Source organism: Camelus ferus, chromosome 2, assembly GCF_009834535.1.
Source record: "Camelus ferus isolate YT-003-E chromosome 2, BCGSAC_Cfer_1.0, whole genome shotgun sequence".
Lineage (NCBI taxonomy): Eukaryota > Metazoa > Chordata > Mammalia > Artiodactyla > Camelidae > Camelus > Camelus ferus.
This window is the reverse complement of record NC_045697.1, coordinates 72376172-72400591: the sequence shown is the minus strand read 5'-3', so window position 1 is coordinate 72400591 and position 24420 is coordinate 72376172. Positions and strand designations below refer to the sequence as shown.

The following is a 24420-nucleotide window of genomic DNA, read 5'->3' as shown; positions in this document are numbered from 1 at the left end:
ATTGTTCTCCATCCCTTCCAGAATCTGACAGCTTCTATCTGAGATCATCTGCTCTAAGGCAGAGATGCTGGTGATAGATTCTCAGTTTGTTTGTTTGAAAATATCTTTATACTACCTTAATTTCTGAAAGTTCTATTATTTGAATATGAACTGTAAGTTGGCGGTATTTTCTTTTAGTACTCTGAAGATAGATTCTGTTGCGAAACAGTTGTCTTATCATCATTCGATAGAGTGATCTTTTTTATCTATGGATGCTTAACATTTTCCTCTTTTTCGGTTTTCAGCAGCTTTAATATGATGTGCCTAGGTGTGATTTTCTTTGCCTTTTTCTTAAGGTTTTTAGTGCTTCTTGAATCTGAGGCATGATGCTTTTTATTTGAGACATCTCTTCCAGTGTCACTTTGTTAGAACCTCTCACTCTTCTCCTTCTTGGTCTTAATTATACCTATATTAGACCTTTTTAAAAAACTCTATATTAAGTATCTTTTCCACTTTAAAATTTTTTTTCCATTTTTCATCCTTTTGTCTCCTTGTTAATCTGTGTATTTTCTTCTTTTTAAAAATATTTTATTAATTTATTATTTTATTTTTTTAGGGGGGGAGGGAAGTAATTAGGTTTATTTATTTATTTTTAGAGGAAGTGCTGGGGACTGAACCCAGGACCTTGTGCACGCCAGGCATGTGCTCTACCACTTGAGCTATACCCTCCCCTTCTACCATATTTTCTTTTGAATTTTCTTCCAGTTCCCTAATTTTGTCTTCTGCTCTGTATAGTTGGCTGCTGTATCCAACCACTTGGTTTTTAATTTGTTATATGTTTCAATTATAGAATTCCATTCAGTTGTGTTTCTATTCTCTACAGACTTCTTACTCTTCTATTTTAAGTTCCTGAAAATATTAATCATTGTATTTTAAAGTCATCATTTCATAATCCCTGTGGGTCCTGTTTCTGTGGTTTCTTCTCTGTCTTATCATATCATCTCACACACCCAACTATTGTTTTATATATGCTGGATATTGTATATAAAATATTGTAGAGGCATTTTGAGGCTCTGGATACCATTATTTTCTTTTTGAGAGGATTTCTTTTACTTCTATTAGGCAGCTAGACTAGGGCCATTAGCAGACTTAGCTCACTACAGTCCAGTTAGGGCCTGAGATGATTCAGTCCCTGCCAGTTCCAAGCTATCTTCAGTTCACTCTGACTCCTACGGTACAGTGCATTAGGACCTCAACTGAAAGACTGAGGTGTTTATCTCTTTCTTAGTGAGACCAGTTCCAGTTTTTCTCCCTTTCCATCGCCACTTAGGCTTGTGAGCTTGCAAAAAGCGCCATTCACCTTCTTTGTTGCTTTTTTAAGAGACAGATTCCTCCAACAGACATGCTGCAAGCACCTCTCCAGCCCACCTCCTCTACTAGATCTTGGCCCTGCAATCCTCACTGTTTTGGCAACTTTCCAATGCCTTTAAACATGTGTATTTTTGTTTTAGCTCAGCTTTTCTAGTTGTTCTCAGCAGAAACATAATCAAAACCACCTAATTCTTCATTACCTGCAGTGGAATTGCAGAAGACTCTTTTTTTTTTTTCCCATTGAGGTATAGCTGATGTTCAATATTTTATCAGTTTCAGGTTTACAACATAGTGATTCAATTTTTAAGTATTATATTCCATTTATAGTTATTATAAAATATTGGCTACATTCTCTGTGCTATACAATATATCCTTTTAGCTTATTTATTTTATACATAGTAGTTTGTACCTCTTAATCCTTTTTCCTTATCTTACCCCTCTCCTCTTCCTTCTCCCCACTGGTAACCACTAGTTTGTTCTCTGTATCTGTGAATCTGTTTCTTTTTTGTTATATTCACTAGTTTGTTTTCTTTTTTAGATACCACATATGAGTGAAATCATACAATATTTGTCTTTCTATGTTTGACTTATTTCACTTAGCATAGTACCAAGTCCAACCATGTTGTTGTAAATGGCAAAAATTTCATTCCTTAGTAGTATTCATATATATATATGAATACACATACATATATATATATATATACACACACACACACACACACATTCTTTTTTATGGCTAAGTAGTATTCACACACATATATGTATATTCACACACTACATCTTAATCCATTCATCTGTTGATGAACACTTAGGTTGCAGGGACTCTTTTTAATGTCAGAAATTTTACTGGATACTCCGTCCCCTCTCCATCAAAACACATAACGTAGTAGTTGTACATATGTTGAGTCTATATACTATACATAAGTAAGTAATATAATAAATATATTTATGTATTATATAATATATAGTAATGTCCAGGTTCCCTGCAATTACTGTTACTCAGGGATCTGTAACTCAAAGAAGGGAAACACTGTTAGAGGCAAAGGCAGTCTCAGGAAGTTAAAAGTATATTCAAAGGAACATGAGGGGCCCGGTATGATTAGAGATTTCACATATAAAGCAGAGATAAAATTCTGGTTTTTATTATCTACATAATAGGAAACCACTGGAAAACTTCTTTATTGAGATATCTTTTAATAAAAGCTATGTTTAACCTGATAGTGATATGCAAGACAGACATAAGAGTAAAGACCCAGAAACCCACTAGGATATACAGTAATGGACCAAATATGAGTTGGTGAGAGGCATCATAGTGTAATGAAACGAATGTTGACATTCGAATCACAGGACTTGTAATGACTCGTCCTGTCACCCTGGGCAAGTCATGTAACCTGTCTTACTCTGCTTCCTGTTTACATGCCAGTCACCTTGTAGGCCTTCAGCAGAATGATGAAATGTTAACGCCTGCTTAACTCACAGAGTGGTCATACAAATATAATGATGACATATTTTTAAATGTATATTATGAAATGGAAGGTCTAAATGTGCATTTGAAGGCCTAAAGTAGAGACTGATAAGAAAAGAGTGAAAGAAAAAAAATTACTCCAATATTGAATCTTGATGACTAGAAAATATATTCACCTAAATAGGTCAGTCAGAAGAGGGCCCAATTTTGGAAATTAGGACAAAGGGAGAAAAATAGTGATTTATTTAATGTTAATTGTAGAAATGTTCAGCAGATAGTTCTCTATTACATTTAATAGTTTCATATATTAGGTATTTTTCATCTGATATCATTTCATTCAGTCTCCTTCATCAGATTTTAAGTTCCTAGAAAGAAGTTATCTCCTTTGGAATTAGTATTCCCTCCTCATTTTTAACTTAAAAAAGTTTGTACCTATTGATTAAGTTGATAAAGTTTTACCTATTTTGTCCCATTTATTGGTAAAGGGATTATATAGAGCATTGACTGGTTTAAGGATTATTTGGTCCCTCCAACTTAATACCAAACTGTTATTCTTTATGTGCATCACTCTAAATAGTTGTCCCTACTAGGACCTTACTATAATCCAGGCAAACATTTCCTCTATTTGAATTTTATGAGAGACATAAAAAATGTCTTATTGAAAGCCGTATGCATATGTTTAGTTTTTTATATTTTAAATTTATATGCCTTTCATTTAGATCCTGAAATTTAAGATGGTTTCTGTTCCTTTTGAAATCTTTAGTTTCTCCTAGTACTTTTAAAAAATAAACTGTAATGGACCTCAACCACAGCAGTCACTTCATCCTTTGTACTAAGAATCTGTCCTCTGCAGTGTGATTGTCTCTAGACTGCTATACTGTGTTACCAAGTCTGTAACTTTAAATTCCAGATAACATCCAGCATCTCTGCTGAATTTGGACTTCCTCTTGTATCACTGTTTACTCCTTTTCATTTTAGTCTAATTTCCCCTATTCCTACCTGAATTGAAACTTGGTTATATAGAGCTGTTTGCCTTTCTTATTTTTTTGCCCACTACGACTTTCTGTATTTAACATCCTTTCTAGCTCTACTCCCCCCCCCAAAAAAAATTTATGTATTTTAAAATTTGAGATCACAGAAATAATGTGTTAGCATCCTCCCTTATCCAGTAGTTAGGCTCTGGCATTCTCAACCTTAGGGAACTTGGAAGTAAGAAAAAACTGAGCAGCAAGAAAAACAGATGTTGTAAGCTTTATTCTGCAGCAAAAATATTGATGTTTTTGAGGAATTAAATGTTTCATAAAGGTGAATTCTCCATGTGACTGAAGCTTCCATTATTCATCACAGACATTAAGTCAGTATAGTTTGAAGGGCTCTGTCTTTACTGGTGTACTAACAACTAGGTCCTCCCTCACACCCACCTCCAAAAAAAAGCTCTGATTGTGATGTCTGCAAATTTCTCTGGGGTAAATACTCCCACTGTGACCCATTTCAAGCTACCACAAGACATCACTGAACACAAGAGTTGGAAAGAGGGGTATACCATCAAATTATAATACTTCCACCATGTAGACACCATAGACATAACCATAAAAACATGGATAATAAAAAAATATTGTAAAATGACTAGAAAATTAGTTTTGAGTATTTATCTTTCAGTCTCATATATTGGATTTTACTGCCAGTTTATGTAATTTCTGATAATGGCTATGTTTAACAGTCAGCCTGCAAAATACCTTAAAATTTTTAAATTGGTACTCAGAAGGCAGCGTAAGCCAGCTCTGGTGTACTACTGCGTACACTCTCAGTTTTAGACGTAACTTAGGGACTAACCAATATGGGTTGAGGTGGTTCTGCTAGCTAATAGTGAAAAACACACTTAATACTCAGATTTATATAGTCAGCCCTTAAATTCCACCGTCTCATAAAGTCATTCAAGCCTTTTTCATACTCCCCCATGCATATTTTATCTTGTTATGACTTTGTTACTTTTTAAAATCCTTTAAGGCTGCTAAACATGTTTAATCTGTGTTGCCTGTAAATAAATACTGACAAAAGGGACCCAACAAGCAATGAGTGAAAAAATATAGACAGACATTTCTTCAAAGAAGGTATGTGGATGGCAAAGCAGTACATGGAAGCAGCACATGAAACGATGCTGAATATCATTAGTCACTAGGGAAATGCAAATTAAAATGACAACGAGATACCACACATACCTATTAGAATGGCTAAGACTGCGAAGGCTAATCCTAACAAGTCATGAGGAACTGGAACACTCATACACAGCTGGCAGGAATGTAAAAAGGTATAGCCACCTGGGAGAAGAGTTTGGCAGTGTCTTAAAAGCTAAACATATGCCTGCTATATGATCCAGCCATTCCACTTCTGGCTATTTACTCAAGAGAAATGAAAGCACGTGTCCACACAAACACTTGTACAAGAATGTTCACAGCAGCTGTATTTGTAATAGACAACAAGTGGAAACAATCCAAATGTCCACTGACAGGTGAATGGATAAAGGCATTGTGGCATGTCCATCAATTGAACTACTACTCAGCAATTAAACAAAAATAATGAATTATTGAGAGACACAACATAGATAAATCTCAAGACAATAATGCTGAGTGAAAAAAAGCCAGACAAGAAAATAGGACATACTATATGATTCTATTTAAACAAAATTCTAGAAAATACAAACTAATCTATAGTGGCAGAAAACAGATGAGTGGTTTCCTGTGGATAAGGGGAGACGGGGATAGGAAGAACAAGAGGAAGAGTATACAAAGGAGCACAAAGACACTTGTGGAGATGGATTCGTTCATTATCTTGATTTTGGTGACAGTTTCACGGGTGTATACATATGTCAGCTCATCAAATTGTGAATTTTATGCACAATTTACTGTATGTCAATTATATTTCAAGAAAGCTGTTGAAAAAACATAAATCTATTGTGGTATGACCAGTAGAGATGAGGAAGTGGCAACTGCCTTGCTCTGGACAACTCATTCCCATCTTTCAGGGTACAACTGTATAGGTTCTTTGGGCAGCTGTAAGCACATTGCTGGCTTGTACTGAGATGTTGGCCAGTTGAAATTCTGTTGTCTCTATCACATGTCTGTCGTGAGGCCAGATTCTCTGAGTGCCTATCTTCATTTATCCCTAATATATTTCACATTATTTGTTTTACATGTGACTATTATTCTTATAATGAGGCTTCAGTATTAATATTCTTTAGACCTTTGGTTTTTCAAACTGTGTTTAATAAACACTGGAGATACCCAAAGAACCATCTGAGGTATCCTGAGTAGAAGTGGGGATTGGAGATCGAAGGAGAGGAGAGCAATAAAGAATCTGAGTGGGCAAGGCTTCAGCTTCCAACCCAAGCAGCTTCTTAGTTTTACAGACTTAAGGACTCCTGGGGAAAAAAGTATGAAAATCATGTAAATTTTATCCACAAGCTAAGTCAGAGCTTGATGCATAGTAGGTGTTCAATAAATATCTCCTAGTGAATCTGGATTAAATGTAAAATGCCTCTCATTTCTTTCTACACTCCCTCTCTTTCTCATTTGGCATATAAATTTCTGTTCTGTCATTTCAGTTTCTTGAGACGTGAACTTCATTTCTGAGAAGAGCTGTTCATTTCACACACACAAAAAGTACCAATATAATATACTGAACTATATACCATTGTTTAAAAGCACTGATTTTTTATGCACATAGTCACACATCGATTAGGAATGCAAGCCTCTATTAACAAATCCAGTGGGTATTAAACACACACGTGAGAGTTCTAAAAGCTGAGGGAAAACAATTATACAACCATATGGAAAATTGCCCCTACAAATTCACGATCTATCTTAGGCCCTTAGTAAGGCTTTTTTTTCTTTTCTTTCATTAGTTCTTCAGTTTCCATCTTTAGTGATTCCACTGTTACCTCCTTTTCACATGCCCAACTCATTGTCATCGCACTGCCCTCCTTCCTATTTTACCAGGTTGAGAACATTGAATATTAATGGTCAACCTCCTGCCTCCTCCCACCTAAAATTTATCTTCATTTTTTACCCATTCTAATTTTCTTCCCTCTAGTCCCCTATAGGTTTACCAACCTTGTACAGAATCAAATACTTTCTGACCAACAGCCACATCTTGTGAAGGAACTGGTTCCACCCATTAATCCCTCTCCTGTGTATCTCATCACCCTCATGACTCTTGCTTGACCATAAACATCCTCAAATCTCTCATTCTAAAAAAAATCCTCCTTTGATCCTAAGTTCTCTAAGCTAATACTCTATCTTCCAGTTTTTTAAATCATAGCCAAGCTCTCCATTTTTTTCTCTTTCGATTCACTCCCCAACCTACTTTAACTGTGTCAACACCACTTCACTCAGTGACAGATGACTCAGTGACAAAATTTAGTTCACAAATTTCTAATCCCTAGTATATTTGAACTTTCTATACCATTTGACACTGGATATTTTGAGTATGTGGTCAAATATTTTTTCAGATGAATAAAGTGGGAATCAATGGAGGAAAGGGAAGAAGTTACTCCCCAATTCAAGAGTACCCAATGAATTATAAATAGCTGTAGTCCCCAGAATAATGTCCTCCCCTTCTCCCTGCTGCCACCAAAGATGTCCACACCTAGTCCATGGAACCTGTGAATATGTTATGTTACACAGCAAGGAGGAATTAAATTTGTAGATGGAGTTCAGGTTGCTAATCATTTGGCCTTCAGGTGGGCAGATTATCCCTGTGGGCCCAATATAATCACAAAGGTCGTTACATAAGTGAGAGGAGGCAGATAAGTGTGACAGAGTGCTATGATGTGACAAAGACTCAACCAGCCATTGCTGGCTTTGAAGATGGAAGAGGGTCATAAGCCAAGGAATGCTGGTGGCCTCTGGAAGCTGGAAAGGGCAAGAAAACAGATTCTGCCCTAGAACTTCCAGAAAGGAGTGAACCTGGCTTATACCTTGATTTTAGACCAGTGAGATACATTTCAGAATTCTGACCTCCAAATGTGTAAGGTAACTGTGTTGTTTTAAACCACTAAGTTTGTACTGATTTGTTACATCAAAGAAATTATTACAATAATCATTTCTCATTTTCCGTTAAATAGAGTTGAATCTTGTGACTTTTTCTCTTGGGTCTAGTTTGCTGAGTAGGGGTTTGGGGTGGTGGTAGAAAGGAAACCAGGATCAAGTGAGAGTTCGTTACCTTCTTCTCACTTTAGCCACTCTCTTGCTGACCTTCATGCCGTCAGCAACTTGCTTATAATCATCTGTAAATACTAAAGTCTTATTATTAGAAATAAAAACCCTTATGAAAGCTTAACAGGATACATATTTACTTTAGGGACAAAAATATAGGAAAGAAAAAAACCCTGTGAGATTATACTTTCAATAGGGAACAGGATAGATAGGAAGAAAGTTTGAGGTTCCTGTAAGAAAGCAATTGATACTGGCGGTGGAGAGGAATGTGAGTGAATCAATCTGGTGGTGAAAAAGAAAAGGGGATCCCAGAGCCAACTCAACCATAAGTGACACCCGAGGTTAAATGTACAGGTTCCTTGGCCACATATCTCCAACTTCCTGAAAATTTCATCCAACCACTAAATATGATTTTTACCCTCAGTCCAATTCTTCCTGTTCTGTTTGAGTATCTGTCCTAAGCCACTGGAAGTAACTAACTCCTGCTGCTTGAAGCAAGGAGAATTTCTGCTAACTAAACAGAAAGGTAGGAGGCTTCATTCTGATGGGCAGAGGATAGATCATTCTTGCGATACCAATCCGAAACTCTATGGAGCATTTTCTCATAAGAACATAGCACATATAAAGGCTGGATTTAGAGAACAGTCCTTTGTGGACTGACCTGGAGACATTAACTACTTGTCTGTAAGAAATTATGGTCTGAATTCCACAACAGGAATGAACTTTAAAATGCATCTAAGCCCTTTCTTTCTTCCTTTACCTTCACTTTAGAATCTAGTTTATTAGTTTATCGGTCCTACCTGCCTAGCATTTCTTGACTCTAGAGAGTCACAAGGTCAGACTCAACAAATTCAACTGTAGGTATGTTACAAACGGGCTTTTATAACCTCTGTATCAGTGTATTTCAAACTAGAATCTTTGATTCTTTATCAGATATTTTTCCTCATGTTGTGATTTATTTCATTAATCTATAATAATTAATATAAATATAGTCTAGCTCACCTTGGTTCCCACTTACAGCTAAGCATTGACACATGATTCCTGAGCCTGCGTTGCATTTAGGTTATGATCCTGTCGGAACCATGTAATAGTACTTTGTCTTAGGCAAATGAGCACAGAATAGATAACAATTTGCAGTGAAAGAAAGAACAAAGGTCTCCTAAAGGTTCTAGCAGAGAAAACTGGTCGTTCTATAGGGAATACAGCAGTTAGTATAGACATGCCAAATTTAAAAGAAACTAAAACTGTAGCAGTCAGCTCTACAATTGTTTCAAGAGGCAACTGAATTTGTAAACAAATAAAAATCAAGTAGCATATGGATACTAATTTTACTAGTTTACATTTTTCCACATTTAATACATGAACTTTAGTTTCATAGTTCTTTCAGAGTTAAGAGCATAAGGAGTTCATACCAAGTATTATGTTTATTTTTGTTACAATGTTACCATAATTCAGTCATGTTTTACATGTATATGTGTGTGTATATATACATATGATTTTATTGTTATATTCTAATAAGAAATAACTAGAGGGGCGCCTCAAAAATTTTTTATCTTAAGGTCAGTTCGACCCAGTAAATACACAAAATTTACCTCCTGTACTATGGGTGCAATTACTGCGACTATTTTAGGTCTTCCTTACAATCACAACTCATTCAGATTATTTCAGTAGCATCCCAAGTGGTCTCTTTACCTCTAATCTCCATCCTAACACATACTTTCATTACATCGTCCACATTGCTATCATAGTTATCTTTTTGTGATTAAAATCTGATCGAGACTTTTTATGCTAAATTCAATTCCCTTATCTCATACCCTTCAGAATAAAATCTGAACTTAACATGGCATGTTAAGGCCCTCAAGATATCCAGCTTTTTCTTTCAATGTTTTGTCTCTTAATATCTTCTCTCATTCATTCCCCACCACCCCTGCACACACACACACACACACACACACTACTGCAGTCAAAGTACTTTCCAAAGAACCTTAAAAACTTACTTTGCAAAGTAAGTTCAAGTTCTCTGAGATTGCATATTGTTCCCTCTGCCTAGGAGCATTCCTACCTTTTCTTTTTCCTGGTATGCCTCCTTTTTCATTTGCTTAGACATAACTCCCTTCTGTAGAGAAACTCTCTAACCACCTCTAGATGACTTGAGTACATTAATATTACCCTGTGCATGCATTTATGTCATTGAACACACTCTACGGTGATTGTCTGATCCTCAGTGGTCTCCGTAGGTAAAAAAATTTTCCTAAAGGTAGCATCTGGCTTTCATCTATGTATCTTCAGCATCTAGCTCAGTGCCTAGCACATAATAGACATCCAATATTAAAAAAAAAAAAAAAAAAAAAAAAGAAAAAAAAAGAAGATGGAAGTGATTCTATCAACAGAGCTCTATTACATTAACCTTCAGCCTAAACCTGAAGACCATACTTAGCCAAGTCAGACCTAAGTATCATTGACTGTCACACTGGGTAAGTCTCTTGGTCTTACCCTAACTTACATCAAAAGCAGTCACATATTATAAACCCACATTTTAAAAAACTGTTTGTAAACAAGGAAGTTTTTTGGAAGGCAGAATGCATTATATATGAAGTATTAACAGTAACTAGATTTTAAGCTAGCAAGTACAAAACAGGCAATTAAGTTATGAAAACTGAACCAGCATAATGGTGGTAGCCTGAATTCTGTTCTCTAAGGTAGGAGACCTTGTAGTGCTTGAATAAAGAAGAAGAAAAAAAAAGGTTTCTTCTTCAGTTCCACTTCGCCCAAGGACAGTTTACCTTTGACATTTTCCTTCCGACTTCTTTCTGCACCTAGTCTCCAATGTCCTTACCTTGCTTGTTGTCCCGAATTATAGCCCTATCCAAGCCAGGGGCAGGCATTTAGCCCTACCCTTAAAGTGGTCCAGAGTAATCATCCTCTTCTCTCCATCAGTGCAGAATAGAAAGAAAGAAAACAAGGAAAAGCTAAATTCACACAAGTCTGTGAATATCTAATCATATCTTAATCTTTTTGTTTAAATTGTTGGAGAATTGAATTTCAAGCATTGTAGCACCCAGGGTTCTTTTTTGTATAGGTCTTTTGGTAAGATGGGGAATCTGTATCATATTGTTCTTATTAGGTATATATGATAAAGTCCATTCACATCACTTAGTCATTAACTTTGAGATTTACTATGCTTTAATGATGGGATCTCTGCAACAGTTGAACACTTCTTCGACACCAAACAAGCCAAATTCTTCAAGATTTTTTTAGATGTAGGGGAGTGTTTCTTAGTAAGTTTCATTGTTTCTTATTGTGCCATATGTTAAATCACTGCTTCCTTGCAATGAAAAAATCAACAAGTACTAGATAGTATGTATTAAAAACTAAAAGCCTCACATAAATGTTTCCATTAAGCCACTCAGACACTATATAGATCTGACCCTTTAAAACCACTATGTTCAACATTTGGATAATTAATCCTAATTTAAATTCTTTAAAAGCAGAATTTAAAATTTATCAGCACTATCTTACTACAGAATTCTCACATATATTTAAAACAATCAAATTCAATATGGGTACAACAACGGTCATTTCTGGTCTCAATCTCTGTTTACTTTAGATTTTTTAGAATATTATTGAAACAAAGATTATAATTATTGTTGGGAAGTAATTTTAATTTGAATTCCTTATTTTTACTTAAGTACTTTTAAAGTTAATTTGTATATCAGAACCCAAAAATTGGAAGCCACTCCAGTGGCCCAGCCCAAGCCACAAACCTAAATCTAAGTCAGCCTGCACTTATATGAAACACTTGTCAAAGAAACCTAACATATAGCAATCACGATCCTGCAGTTCAGCTTAGCTAGCTCACCTGACCCTAGAAAACAGGACTTGCTGGCCTTATAAGGAAATCCCCAACCTCCTGGGCAGTCATGCCGTTAAGGCAATACAGCTTCTAACACTGTATAAAACTCACTCTTGACCAAAATCCCTCAGGAAGGGAAAGAGTGTTGCAGTGCTTATGAGACACTGTAGAAACATCCATAGATTGTTTTCCCTTGAATAAAGAACATCAAACTCATTACTGAGTTGTTTTAGTTTTGTCAAATTCTTTATCTAGCTAATCTACCCCCAATTTTCAAACTACCTGATTTTATTTGAAATTGTAAAGAAATTTTTCTATATTTACAGTATATCAAAATCAGATGTATTCTATTTCTGGTCATAATTATGAACTTTAATTTTCAATAAAATACAATGCTATTTAAAATTAATTTTAATCACTATGTTTCATAAAGCAAGTAATATTGATGAAAATGCCTCCAAATTTAAGACTAATTGACAGCAAATGCTTGTTATTATATTAAAACTGAATCTAAATTACATTGTTTGTACTGAAGGAAAAATCTCCTGCTGGCTGTAAATATTTTACATTTTACAAAGATGCTGTATCTCATGAGGATGCCATATCTCATTTATCATCAGAGACCTGAAAAGTACTATGAGATATTGAAAATATTTGGTAATAAGCTTTCAGGCTGATTTCACATTTTGGTTCTAATTCATTATTTTAAAAAAACTACATTAAGGTAATGCACATACCATAAAATTCACTCTTTTAAAGTGTATAGTTCAGTGGGTTTTAGTATATTCACAGAGTTGTGTAACCATCACCATTATCTCACTTTAGAACGTTTTATCACCCTCCCCCCCAAAAAAACCCATACTCATTAGCAGTCATTCCCCTTCCCCCTCCTCCTAATTTCTGACAACCAAGTAATCTACTAGTCATTTCATATGAATGGAATTATACATGGCCTTTAAGTGCCTGGCTTTTTTCATCTAGATACATGTTGTAGCAGGATCAGTATTTTGGTTTTGCTTATTAACTAGTACTATTCCATCATATGGATACACCACATTTTATTTATCCATTATCACCTGATGGACATTTGGGTTGTTTCCACTTTTGACTATTATGAATACTACTACTCTGAACATTCATGCATACAATTTTTCTGTGGAAAATGCTCAAATTTATTTTTAGCTTCAACATTTTTGCAAGATTCATTATGTGCCAAAACCCATCTTAATTTAAGGTCAAAATGATGCTCTTAGCATGAAATAAAGTACCATTTCCTAATTTGTACCTTTATTAATTTCTGAATGTAAAATGTTGCTGCAGTATATAAAACCATAATTTTTTTAGCACATTGCACACTGCAATATAAAAAAAGATTATTTTCCTTTCTTTTTTCAGATGGAGACATTTCTATCATATAATTCAAATAGGTAAAATGAATGAAAGTCAGCTTTAACTTTATTTGCAACTAAAATGCATTCCTTATAATACTAGATACGTGAATAGCGTTTTAAAGTTTGAGCTAACCCTAAACTGCCTCCTAAAACATCAAAATACTTCTAGACCATGGTCCTTTTAATTTTAACCTTAGCAAAACTGAGTAGAAATGTAAGTTTGCTAGTGTAAATACAAACAAAGCAGAAAGCGTAATCAACCAATAAATTCACTTCAGTGCCAAAAAAAGGAATTTGGAATTACATAATCACTTCCCTTCATTAAACATGAATAATCTAGAACTTCATGTATCAGGATTTATTTAAACACAGTCATTTCCTCCATAATCCTGATAATGGTAAATATAAAAATATAGCAGCACCATTACAAAACAAACATTTAATTTCATTTATGAAAGTATGTTTGTAGGGTAGAGAAAGGTATGAGTGGATTTCTTCATCTTCTAAGCAAAACTCTATTACAACAACAATTTCTGTAAAAGAAACCATTTTCCAGCCCCAACTGGTAGCCCACTTATTTTAAAGGTGGCATTGGATATAAACAATACCACAGCAAAGGAAGAATTTAGAAAATTCCTTTCAGACAGTGGGTGGAAATATTTTGAGGCAGCGAATATTTATTTGTTACACTAGTGGGCAAATTAATGTTGGCTAATAGTCAAAGGGTAAAAAAATAATCAAACACCTTAGTAGTTACAAGTGAAAACACCTTAGTAGTTAAGAGTGAGAGCTTTTCAACTACATTTCAATTTAAAAAGAATGAGATCGTTGAGGTCAGACTGCCTAGGGTAAAATCCTGGCTGTACTACTTAGTAACTGTATGACCTTGAATGTTTCATCTGTATAATGGGGATCTGATGATACAAAGAATTAAAGGGCCCAGCACATAGTACTTCAAATAATAATTATTAACACTTGTTATCAAGAATTTTAAATATACAGTATTTTTATTTCTTTCATCTTTAGTTATTATTTTCACTGCAATTCTTCTACATCTTATTTGTAAAGACATGTAATAAGAGTGATACAGTAAAACCTAAGTTATCCAGAATGCTTGCGAAATGAATCATTCTGGATAGGTAAATTTTCCATAGGGTACTACCTTTATAGGTATCCAAAAAAAAAAAAAAAAAAATCCAAGAAATCAACAAATGGGGTAAATTTATTTCTTAAATCTATTACACATTTCCATGCCTTCTTTACAAGAGTATACTGGTGGTAAACGTCTTCTTAATAAATCACTGTTATTATGAGTATCAATTATGTTTCTGTGTTAAAATTTCACAATCCCTTCAGAGCTTACCAACAGGAATAGGTCTACCTGATTCCACCCAAGATTTTTTAACATTAAGTCCATGGATAGAATTCAGGGTGTGTGTGAACTTTAATGGGAAAAAAAAATTACATCTTTATTTTTACTGATCTCTAACGGAAAATTAGCATTTCCTTCAATTATGAATGTAAAGCCACAAAGAGCTACACCTATGTCTGTATCTCCAATAGGAATCACAGATCTCTATATCACATTACAACTGTTGCAAACTCTGGAAATTTTACATTCATCATTATTTCAAAAATTTCGTCTTTATTAGACCCACCACTAGATTTTACTGTGTTAATAAAGCACATATATTCCTATATTAAAATTTTGTTTTTAGTATTTTGAGACTCTATTTCAAAGTTTTTTCCTTTGCAATGCTATGCATTTTATTGTATACGTTTAAAACACTATCCTGAGAAGAGTCCATGGTTTAATCAGACTGCTAACACGGTTTGTGGTACAAAAAAATAAAGAACTCTGACCTCAAATTTGTCCCAGTCTGCTGTGCTCATTAATTCAAAGCATTAACATGGTCCATTATACTTTCATGCTGAAGCTTGTTTATATTAGGGTAGTACAAATTAGCTTCTCTGGGATTTTTCTCTGTGGACCTTCTGGATATTGTAAGTTCCCTTTGAACTGTTTTGTACCATTCTTGTACCTTGGCTCCTGAAAGAGGAAAACAAATAGAGCGAGAAATAAGTCAAATAAAATTAGATTCAGATAGCATTCAAAGTAGAAATATAAAACATCCTACTTTCCTATTTTCTAAACTAAAAGACAATAAATACTTCATTCAATAAATACTCTGACATTAACTGCATGTGTTCAAATTCTACTTCTGCTATTTATTATTTCTGTGACCTTGGGAGAGTAACTTAGTACCTCTGTGCATCAGTTTCTTTATTTGTAAAAGGACGTTAATAGGCACTGTACCTAGTACATGATAAATGTTTCATAAATATTATTAGTCTTACAGCTTTGTTTCACACCATGGCCAGTTAATGTTTGACTAGTTCCTTTAATAACATATTTATACAGCATTGTAGTCTACAGTGGCCTTTCACATACATTGTGACATTTGAACCACATAACCCTGTGAAAAAGGACAGCTATTATTATGCCTACGTTAGTGTTGAAGAAACTAACCACATTAATTCACACAAATGGGAGCCAATGGAGCAAGAACTCAAACCTGGATTTCTTTCTCTACTCCAACTGCCTAATCCTACGTTTCTACTATATTAGACTGGTTAAAAAAGAAAACAAAGGAAAGCTTATTCAGGGAGGAGTGAGGGGGCAGAGGGGTCCAGTAGGCCACGAAGTGAGCACTTTGGTGCTTTGCTACTCACAGGGTGGTCTTCCGAGTAATCTGTATCACCTGGGACCTTTTTAGAGTTACAGACTCTCAGGCTCCACCCCTGGCCTACTAAATCAAATTCAGCGTTTTGAACAAATCCCTAGGTAATTTTAAGATACTAGCTTGAGAGGCACTGTTTCACTAATTGCTCTAGTGACGCTATTATGGTCACTCGAACGAACCATATTTATCACATACTAAGAAGTTTTTATTAGAAAATACTTTCTTGCAGCAGGAAATAGCTTCCTGCTTCCCTTTTTAAAAAGCAAAGTATGTTTAGAGGGAGGAGATAGCTCAATGGTAGAGTCTGTGCCAAGGATGCACAAGTTCCTGGGTTCAATACCCAGTGCCTCTATTTAAAAAATAAGTAAGTAAATAAGCCTAGTTACCTCTTCCCCTAAAAAAAATGTTAAGCACATTTAAAAACAAATTTATATTTCCAAGTAATTCTTAAAGATATCACTCCCTTAAGTGAGGTCACTAAGGAATGTTAGGAAACTTCAAGCAAATCAGTGCTTACCTTTTAATGTCTTACTACCCTTTGCCTGAAGGACATACTAGAAAGCAAAATCACCTTCTTCATTCTTTTCATCGGCAGATTAAAACAGGCAACCCTGTCCTTGTATTTATTCCCCTGGATATTAGTTTTTCTGATCCAAAACTCTGATTTCTTGAATAAGTTTTGCAACTTTCTGACTCTAAGGACTGAAACAGCAACAGAAAGAAAAAGCCTATTCCCACACCTAACCCTGGCGGATGGTGACCGTTGACTACAGAGGCAAGTAAACAGCCTGCCCCAATCTCCCTTTCCTCCACCCTAATCAATTCACAGTTGAGCTCGGTTTCTAGTCGGCTCTAATTCTGGGGCCTGGTCAGTGGTGGCGCTCTTCCCAGGGTAGACCCTCTAAGCCCCTAGGGTCAGAATAGCACTAGATTTCCGCACGTGGGAGCGCTGATCAGCGGTCCGCCCGGTACTATTTAAAATGACCGTTCCCATTTAGAGGGGCACCTCCTCCCACTGATTAACCAGCCCAGACCCGCAGACGAGTCAATATCATTCACCTGCTCCACCGAAAACTTCAAACTCCCGGGTCAACCTGGACTAAAGGTATCTAGTAATTAACCCGTGGCCCTCCCACCACACATTCCTGATTGGACGCGTGAGAGAAGGATGCGTCGGCGCGCGCTCTCACCAGTCCGGGAATTCCATTTCCTCTCCCTCCCACCAGCATAAGCGTTCGGGGGCGGTGCTTCTCCGGCGAAGGCCCGCCCCAGCTCGAGCCGGTGCTCCATTGCGTCTCGCGAGAATTTGTGGGTTTGGGGGCGGGCCCCCATCAGGAAGAGTGCACAAAACTGCCCTTAAGTCATTGCAGCGCTACAGCTCTGATTAGCCAGCCACGAGGTTCTCGCGAGATCCGCCTCCTCAATACCAAGTGAGGAAATTGGGGGACGCTGTCGGGAGGGGCTTGGGGCTCGACCGCGCAGCTGCCGCTTCCTCCCATGGTCTCCTTCCGGTTCTCGATGCTTCTCTGACTCTGAGGGTTTCCGCCGTTCGTCTACCCTTCCCCCAGCCCATGACCCGCCTCCGGCCCCCGCCCTCCCAGTCCAACCTCCGGTCTGTTTAGTAAGAAGGTGCTGTTCCGAAAAGAAGGAAAAGGGGGTTGGCACAGATTCGCTCGGCCCTGGACGTGGGGAGCAAACCGTCCCCCTTCACCCTTAGACTCGTCCTGTGCTCGCGACGGCGGCGTTGGCGGACTGATACGCGGCGGTGAAGAGGCAGGAGGAGGGGGGAGGGGCGGAGCGTGGCAGCTGGCAGTAGTTCCGTCAGAGCGGACATCTTGTGGCTGTGTCGTGCGCGTGAGCCCCGTAGGGCCGGGGAGGCACCAGCTGCCGCGCGGGGAGGAGGCCGAGGCCGCAGCTTGAGGGAGGCCCCGGCCCCTCTGTGAGCGTGGGTGTGGACGGCTAGGGGAAGGGAAGGGAGGCCGGCCCGCTGGCCGGCCGGGTAAGAGGGGAAATACAGGCCCTGGGTGGCTTGAGTGACCAGCCTGTTGGGTGGGGTAGGGTGGGAAGGCTAGAGATGCTGGGGCCTCTCCTGCTTAAAGGGGAGGGGGAATGGGCGCGTCCTCGCGCCTAAGCCGGAGCTTCAGGGGCCGCACGGGCGCGTGGTGGCGGTGGCTAGGCGGGCGCGCGCGGGAGCGCGCTGGAAGGCGGAGTGTACGGTGGCGTCAGGGGCGACTCAGAATAGCTCTAGCTGCGGGGACAGCAGGACACACCGAGCCTCTCTTCTGTTTCTTTCCCCTACCCGGCCGCACCTTCGAGCAAAAACCGAAAGAACCGCGGCGTCAGTCCGGAGTCGCCTGTTTTCCCCTCCCCCCTTGCCTTTCTTTGCCCTAGTGACGCCGGCATAGCGCCGACTAGGCCCTGGCTCCTCCTCTGCTGGGCTCCGGACCCTGCCCCGCACCCACCCCTTTCTCCTACGCCTCTTCCTTTCGAGAGGCCGGGAAGTCAAACTTGTAGCCACCCCTCCGCTCTTCCCGTCACCCTCGCCCCCTCTTCGGGCCGAAGCACGGCATAGAGGCTGTCGGTGGGTTTGCCATCCCACCCACCCGGGCTCGCGACCGTTTTTGAGGGACTTGGCTTCTTCGGGGTCTCTGCGGGGCCTGTGCGAGTGCTGACCTGCTCCGTTTTTGCAAAAGGCGCCTGTGTCTGGCAGAGCCGGTGTGAAACGAACAGACAATCCTTCCCAGCCGCCAGGATAATCAAGAGTTTTGGCCGGACCTTTGAGCACACACCGAGATAGTGAGGAGCCAGACGAAAAGCACAGACTATGGCGCTGAAACGGATTAATAAGGTAACCCATGGGGCAGAAGGGAATGGGGTCGTGGGAGGAAAGAAGGGCTCGACCCGGAGGATAGCGTTGGAATGGGGGGAGATATAATTATGAAAATATCCTTCCTTGGGTCGCTTCTTTCACTGGGGAACGGGGAACGCGGATATACTTTATGAAGAAATGAGGTTTAAAACTGGGGAACTGAACATTTGTGGCAAGTGAGGTGTTATCTTGAGTATGTTTCAGTGGAATCGGTGTAAACTGGGGATGGAGGAGAGTGATCTCAGGCGCCTCGGTTCTGCTTCTGTAAGTTAGTCCGGTTTGGGAGTCAGAATTGGCCGAGAGACGCTCCAGCAGATGTCATGGCGCTTCCTATTTTCCGTGCTTGAGAACTTACTTTAGTTGTAAGATCAAGGCTCTAGGCCTTCTGGAGGAACAAACATAGGAAACTCAGTGGAGATGATCTTAGAAATCTGGCGGATCCGAACTTTGTTAGGGGTCGGGGTAGAAGTCTTGCCAACTTAAGAATAGTGAATGAGTTTCATCAGAAACTGTTCGTCGACTCTGGGCAGGTTACACAAGAATAAGTGGGGTTGGGATGAGATAGGCTGACACAGTGTTGCCACTTCCTATGTTTTGTAGTTGGGGCTTTTCAGCCGAAGGTATTTATCCGAGGCACAGCGGAAACTGATGTAAAAAGCCTTCTGGAAGCTCCCTTTTTCTTTTGGCTGGAGGGGTGTAGGGGGGATAAGGAGTGCAGTGGCAGCAAGAGAAGGCTAGGTCTACGTATTTTTGCCTCAGTCCAGATAATATTCTCCGGGAAAATTGTTTCGCTATTTAAAACGAGGTTTGTTACTAGACTGTGGATCCAAGTTGAAAAAAAAAAATAGGGTTTTTCGAGGCTCCGGGGGTGAACGGAACCTCCACCTCCGGTGGTTTAGTCTCATTTTCTTGCTCTAACTTCTATCCCGCATTTTAAGATGGCGGCTGCTTTAACTGGTTCAGGCTCTTTCCGGCATCTCCTTTCGTAATAATACGAAATAACATTCTTTGTTAAATGTTTTAACTTCTGCATCAAGTTGTACACTGGTCTAAGCCCTCCTGCTCAAGACTTACTCAAATTCTCAGACAGTATTTCCCTTTTCTGTAATTGGTGTGTGTGGTGTGTTTGGTTCTTGCACAATCGAGGAGGGTGGAGTATTTACAGCTAACTTGTAAAAAATGCCATGGAATAAATTCAGCCTTACTAAAACTAAGAGTCAGAAGAGGTTGTGGGTTACAAACTTCGGTTTTGATTACTTTTTGAAAAGAGTTTACATGGAAAGAATGGCAAGGACTTTAGTGAAAATAGACCTGCTGAATTTTACATTTATTTAGTATGTATGATTTTGGAATTTACTTGGCAAAACTAGTATTTTATGAATAATGGTTTAGATCTTCACTCAATGTATTGATGTTGAAATCGTGAATTTTGTTTTAGGTCATCATTACATTGTGGGTTTATGTGAAACACAAACTTAAATCTTTGTATTTTGAGACAATGGAGGAGGAGAGGAGGGGTTTAGAAGTTAAGGGTTAACGTAAAAAGGATTGTTAAATATCTTTCTGTGACCACTTTGAAGGCCAGCAACACACTGAAGAAGCATAGTTATATTTTGCAATGTAGTTAATAGAAAGAACATTCAGTACAAATCAAAACCTTGTGTCTATGGGAAATTCAGGCCACTAAGATGGGAATAATTTCAAATCCATAGCTTTTTATGCATGTGGAACAGAACACTTTATAAAGGAAGGTCTCAATTGATTTTTTTTCTCTTACAGGTGATACCCAGCTGATGTGACACCACTTTAATGATTTAAAAGCTCTAGAGAGGCAATATAATGGTTAAGAGTGTGAACTTTGGAGCAGAAATGCCCTAGTTAGAATTCTCGGACTGGGCAGATTTATCTGTTCCTCTGTAAAATGAATAGTTTGTTACATATGAGTTACAAATAATTGAGTGCTTAATATGTGCCGGCACTATTCTAGACCCTTAAGGATACAGCATTGAGCAAAACAAATTTGGGAGTCTTAAGATTTTTAAGGATTAAATAAGTTTAACAAGTGGCTTGGAACAGGCCCATAACACACGGCACTCAAATTATTACTGCAACTTTATTATTACTATTTTTAATTTTCAAAAGCTTTTATTAAAGAAGTTTTCTAGTCTAGTACTTTAATTAAAAAAGTTTTCTAGTCTAGTAATATTTTAAAGTCTGTGTAATACAGAAACTTGACATAACATTTTCCAAACTGGAAAAAACTGTGTTTAATGTGGGACATTATTGATTCAACCTATAGAAAAGTTTTGTTGTGCATCTGTTTTGGTTTTCAGCTGTCAAATGTCAGAATTATATGGTGAAACTTAAAAATCCCAGATTCAAACAAGTTTGGCAATTGGAAAACTGAGAGATGCTATTTTAGGCACCTCTTCCTAGAAATATTGAAGTTGCATAGACACTGATGTTAGTATGCTATTTCATGTCATGTACTTGTTTTGAATTTATTCTTTTTTGCAGACCCCCCAAACTCTAGTAAGATTTATCTGTATTCTTCACTGATATTTTACTGAAATGCTTACTGTTGGAATATTTTTTAATCAATAATAAGTAGTTTATGTGATTTAAGCATTTGAATTTGTTTTTTCCCCAAAGCTTATGTTTTCTAAAGCTTATAATTTTTTGTTTGAATATTTCTTAGACCAAGCAGCCTTATCAGATAACACCCCCCCCCCTTTTCTTCTGTATTCTTTATTTGGACAAGCTATAGTCTTACAAGACTATTAAACAGCAAGCATCAAAAATGCGAACTCCCAAGTTGATATTTGGGGGCTGTGGACAATTTTACTACCCTCATTAAACAAAATGACCACAGTACATATATTTTTGAGAAGTTTAAAGAGAACTTTACAAAATATAACGTGGACCAAGCCTGCAAGAATAGCTCATGATTTGAGAGTTTGCAGTGTGTCAGAACTGTTTGAAACACTTGCATTCACTCATTTAATCTTGTAACAACCCAAGGAAATAGGTAAAAAACATTATTTCCATTCTTGAGAGTAGAAGCCTGAGGCACAGAGAGGTTAAAAACACACCCAAGGTCATATCATGGCAGAGTTGGAAATAGAACTAGGCAGTCAGGCTTCACAGTGTGTGCTGTTAACTGCTACATTGTCATGTCATCTTTTAGTTTTTTGTTATTAAAGTTTCTTTTGCATGTATCCTTCTGGTAATAGCTAGGATTTAGCATCTACCACATACTGAACACTATTTCTAAGCCCTTTAATGGGTGTCAACTCAGTCTTCACAACAACCATATAAGATGGATGCTCTTACCGTTCCATTTTATGCATGAGGAAACAGGCACAGAGTAAGTTACTTGTCTGAGGTGAGATGGCTAGTAAGGGACTGAGATTCAAATCAGATAGTCTACCTCAAGGGCTCAAGCTCTTAAACTCCACCATGCTGTACTGCTGTTTTGAACCATTTCAATTCCTAAATTTAATCTTGCTTCCTGAAATTTTCCCACTTCACATTTAAATAATTGGGATCTAACTTTATTCTTAAGTTACAGCTGATTTGAGAGTTTAGTTTTAGCTGACATAGGTTTTGAAAGTAGTGAATTTCTTTTTGGTCAGTGTCTTCAGTGACTAGGGGAACCACTATGTGCTGACTAATCACTTAGGGCATCAGACAAAATATACTTGTTTCCAGTGAGCTTATAGGCCATATATACTATGTCTTGCATATTGTAAGACATCCTCAAGGCTTGTATAGCCAGCTAACTTAGTTTGTGGGGCAGTTGTTGACTGAGGGGTGCTGATCATTTAATGACTTCAGTATTTAATTTGGATAAGGATAACTTTGATACTATTTGCTTTCATCATGATCTTATGCAGTGCTAATTCTAGTTGTTATTCATACAGGTAGAAAGTTGAATATTCTTGCTAGCACTGGGGGAAAAACTTCCTGGATATTTCTATCATGTTGTATATTAACTCATGGATACAGGTGCCCTTTGTGATCCCACATAGTGAATTCTCTACAATTTTCCAAAGAATTTCACAATAATCTCTTATTAAAGAAGACACCAAGTACTGAGATAAAAATGTTTCAGATTAAATTCTCAAGTCCTAAATTAGCTTTTCATTCTGTTTGGTATTGTGTATGTAGGTTTTGACATGGGTTGCATTTCTGTATCTGAATGTTAAACAGTTTTTTAAAGAATATAGGTACATGGGGTCTTACCAGACTTACTGAGTCATTTCTCTGGGAACAGGCATGATTTTGAAATGTCCCCTAGGTGATTCTGAAGCCTTCCTCTGGTTAAGAAGCTCAGACATAAAGGATTATCATTTAATCAATACTTACTGAGATCTTACTGTTTGGCACAATAGCCTAGTCCCCAGGGGATAAAAAATAGGGAAGCCTCTTTATACCCATGAGAATCTCTGCTTTGAGTGGAGGAAACAAGCATATAAACACATAAATAGGTGTTTGTCATACTATATAACTTCACAATTGTAAATCAAGTAAGGGAAGCTTTTATTCATTTATTTTTTTATTGAAGTGTAGTCAGTTACAACGGGTCAATTTCTGGTGTACAGCATAAGGTCCCAGTCAAGGGGAAGCACTTAATTAACTTAAAGGGAATCTATTCATACCATATTTACCCATTGTTATTAAAGATAGGTTTATCTATCCTGCACTATATTTTGTCGTTGCAATGTGGTTTCCCTTTTATCACTGTACTTTAGTTAACTTGCCAAGACAAACTAGTATTAGCAAAATTAAATTTTTATTTAACCGGAAATGTGCTCTTAATCTGGTTTTGCTACCGTAACAGTGATCTTAGTTCAAAATCGTATAGTGTAATTAAGAATGGATACATTTAGTATTTTATTAGTCAGTCTGTGTTGTCAGGTAAGATTTATTCTCAAAATAGTACCTGCAGCTCTCTCATGTGGGGTTGGGAAAAAGTTCAGTGTAGTATTTTATACTTTGTCCAAACATCAGATTTTTATCTGCAGCTGTACTTTCAGCATTATCTTGTATCATTCAGAGACTTCCAAACAGCTCTTCGTAGTTGAATTCTATTTCATTTTAGGTCTCAGTTGTGATTTACTGCTACTTGATTTCTTGTTCATTTTCAGGATGGAATACACATTAATCCTAGCGTTGTAATTTCATGGCTAATGTATAATTGAATGTTTTCACCCACTGGACTGCTGTTAATTTTTGTTTTTCATATCTATAAAATGCCTTACTTGCTTTCATGGATCAAAGCTTGGAAAGTAAATTTGCCCATTTAGAGATAATGCTTACAAAATAACAGCTTTGAGTAATCTTAAGTGACTTTTTTTTTTATAGTGCTCTTAAGAAAGAAGATTATAGTATTATTCATTCAAGCCATTCTTTATACCTTGTCTGAATGAACAGGCATACTTGTCTCACATAGTTACAACTAAACAGGAAGTTAATATCTTGTCAGTGATGTAATGAGAAATGGTGCAGAGCCACCTCTTAATCCTTAAGATA

General features: G+C 37.6%; 1 protein-coding gene and 1 long non-coding RNA gene across 14 annotated transcripts in view; one reads left to right on the top strand and one right to left on the bottom strand.

The window, feature by feature from the left end:
• The window catches only part of LOC106730371, a 24771-nt gene extending 7444 nt beyond the window's left edge, over window positions 1-17327 (bottom strand). For 2 of the 5 annotated variants that reach the window (XR_004312795.1, XR_001366828.2), the window contains exons 1-2: window positions 16534-17200; window positions 10865-15322 (exon numbers count right to left, since the gene is read on the bottom strand). This is a non-coding gene — a long non-coding RNA (uncharacterized LOC106730371). The other 3 variants (XR_004312800.1, XR_004312798.1, XR_004312801.1) reach the window with 3 other exon arrangements.
• The window catches only part of UBE2D3 (ubiquitin conjugating enzyme E2 D3), a 27920-nt gene continuing 20821 nt past the window's right edge, over window positions 17322-24420 (top strand). Inside the window, exons 1-2 of one of the 9 annotated variants that reach the window (XM_032460892.1) lie at window positions 17322-17446; window positions 18710-18864. In XM_032460892.1, the coding sequence (XP_032316783.1) occupies window positions 18841-18864 (24 nt within the window). In that variant the 5' untranslated portion in view covers window positions 17322-17446; window positions 18710-18840. The other 8 variants (XM_032460926.1, XM_032460883.1, XM_032460922.1 and 5 more) reach the window with 8 other exon arrangements.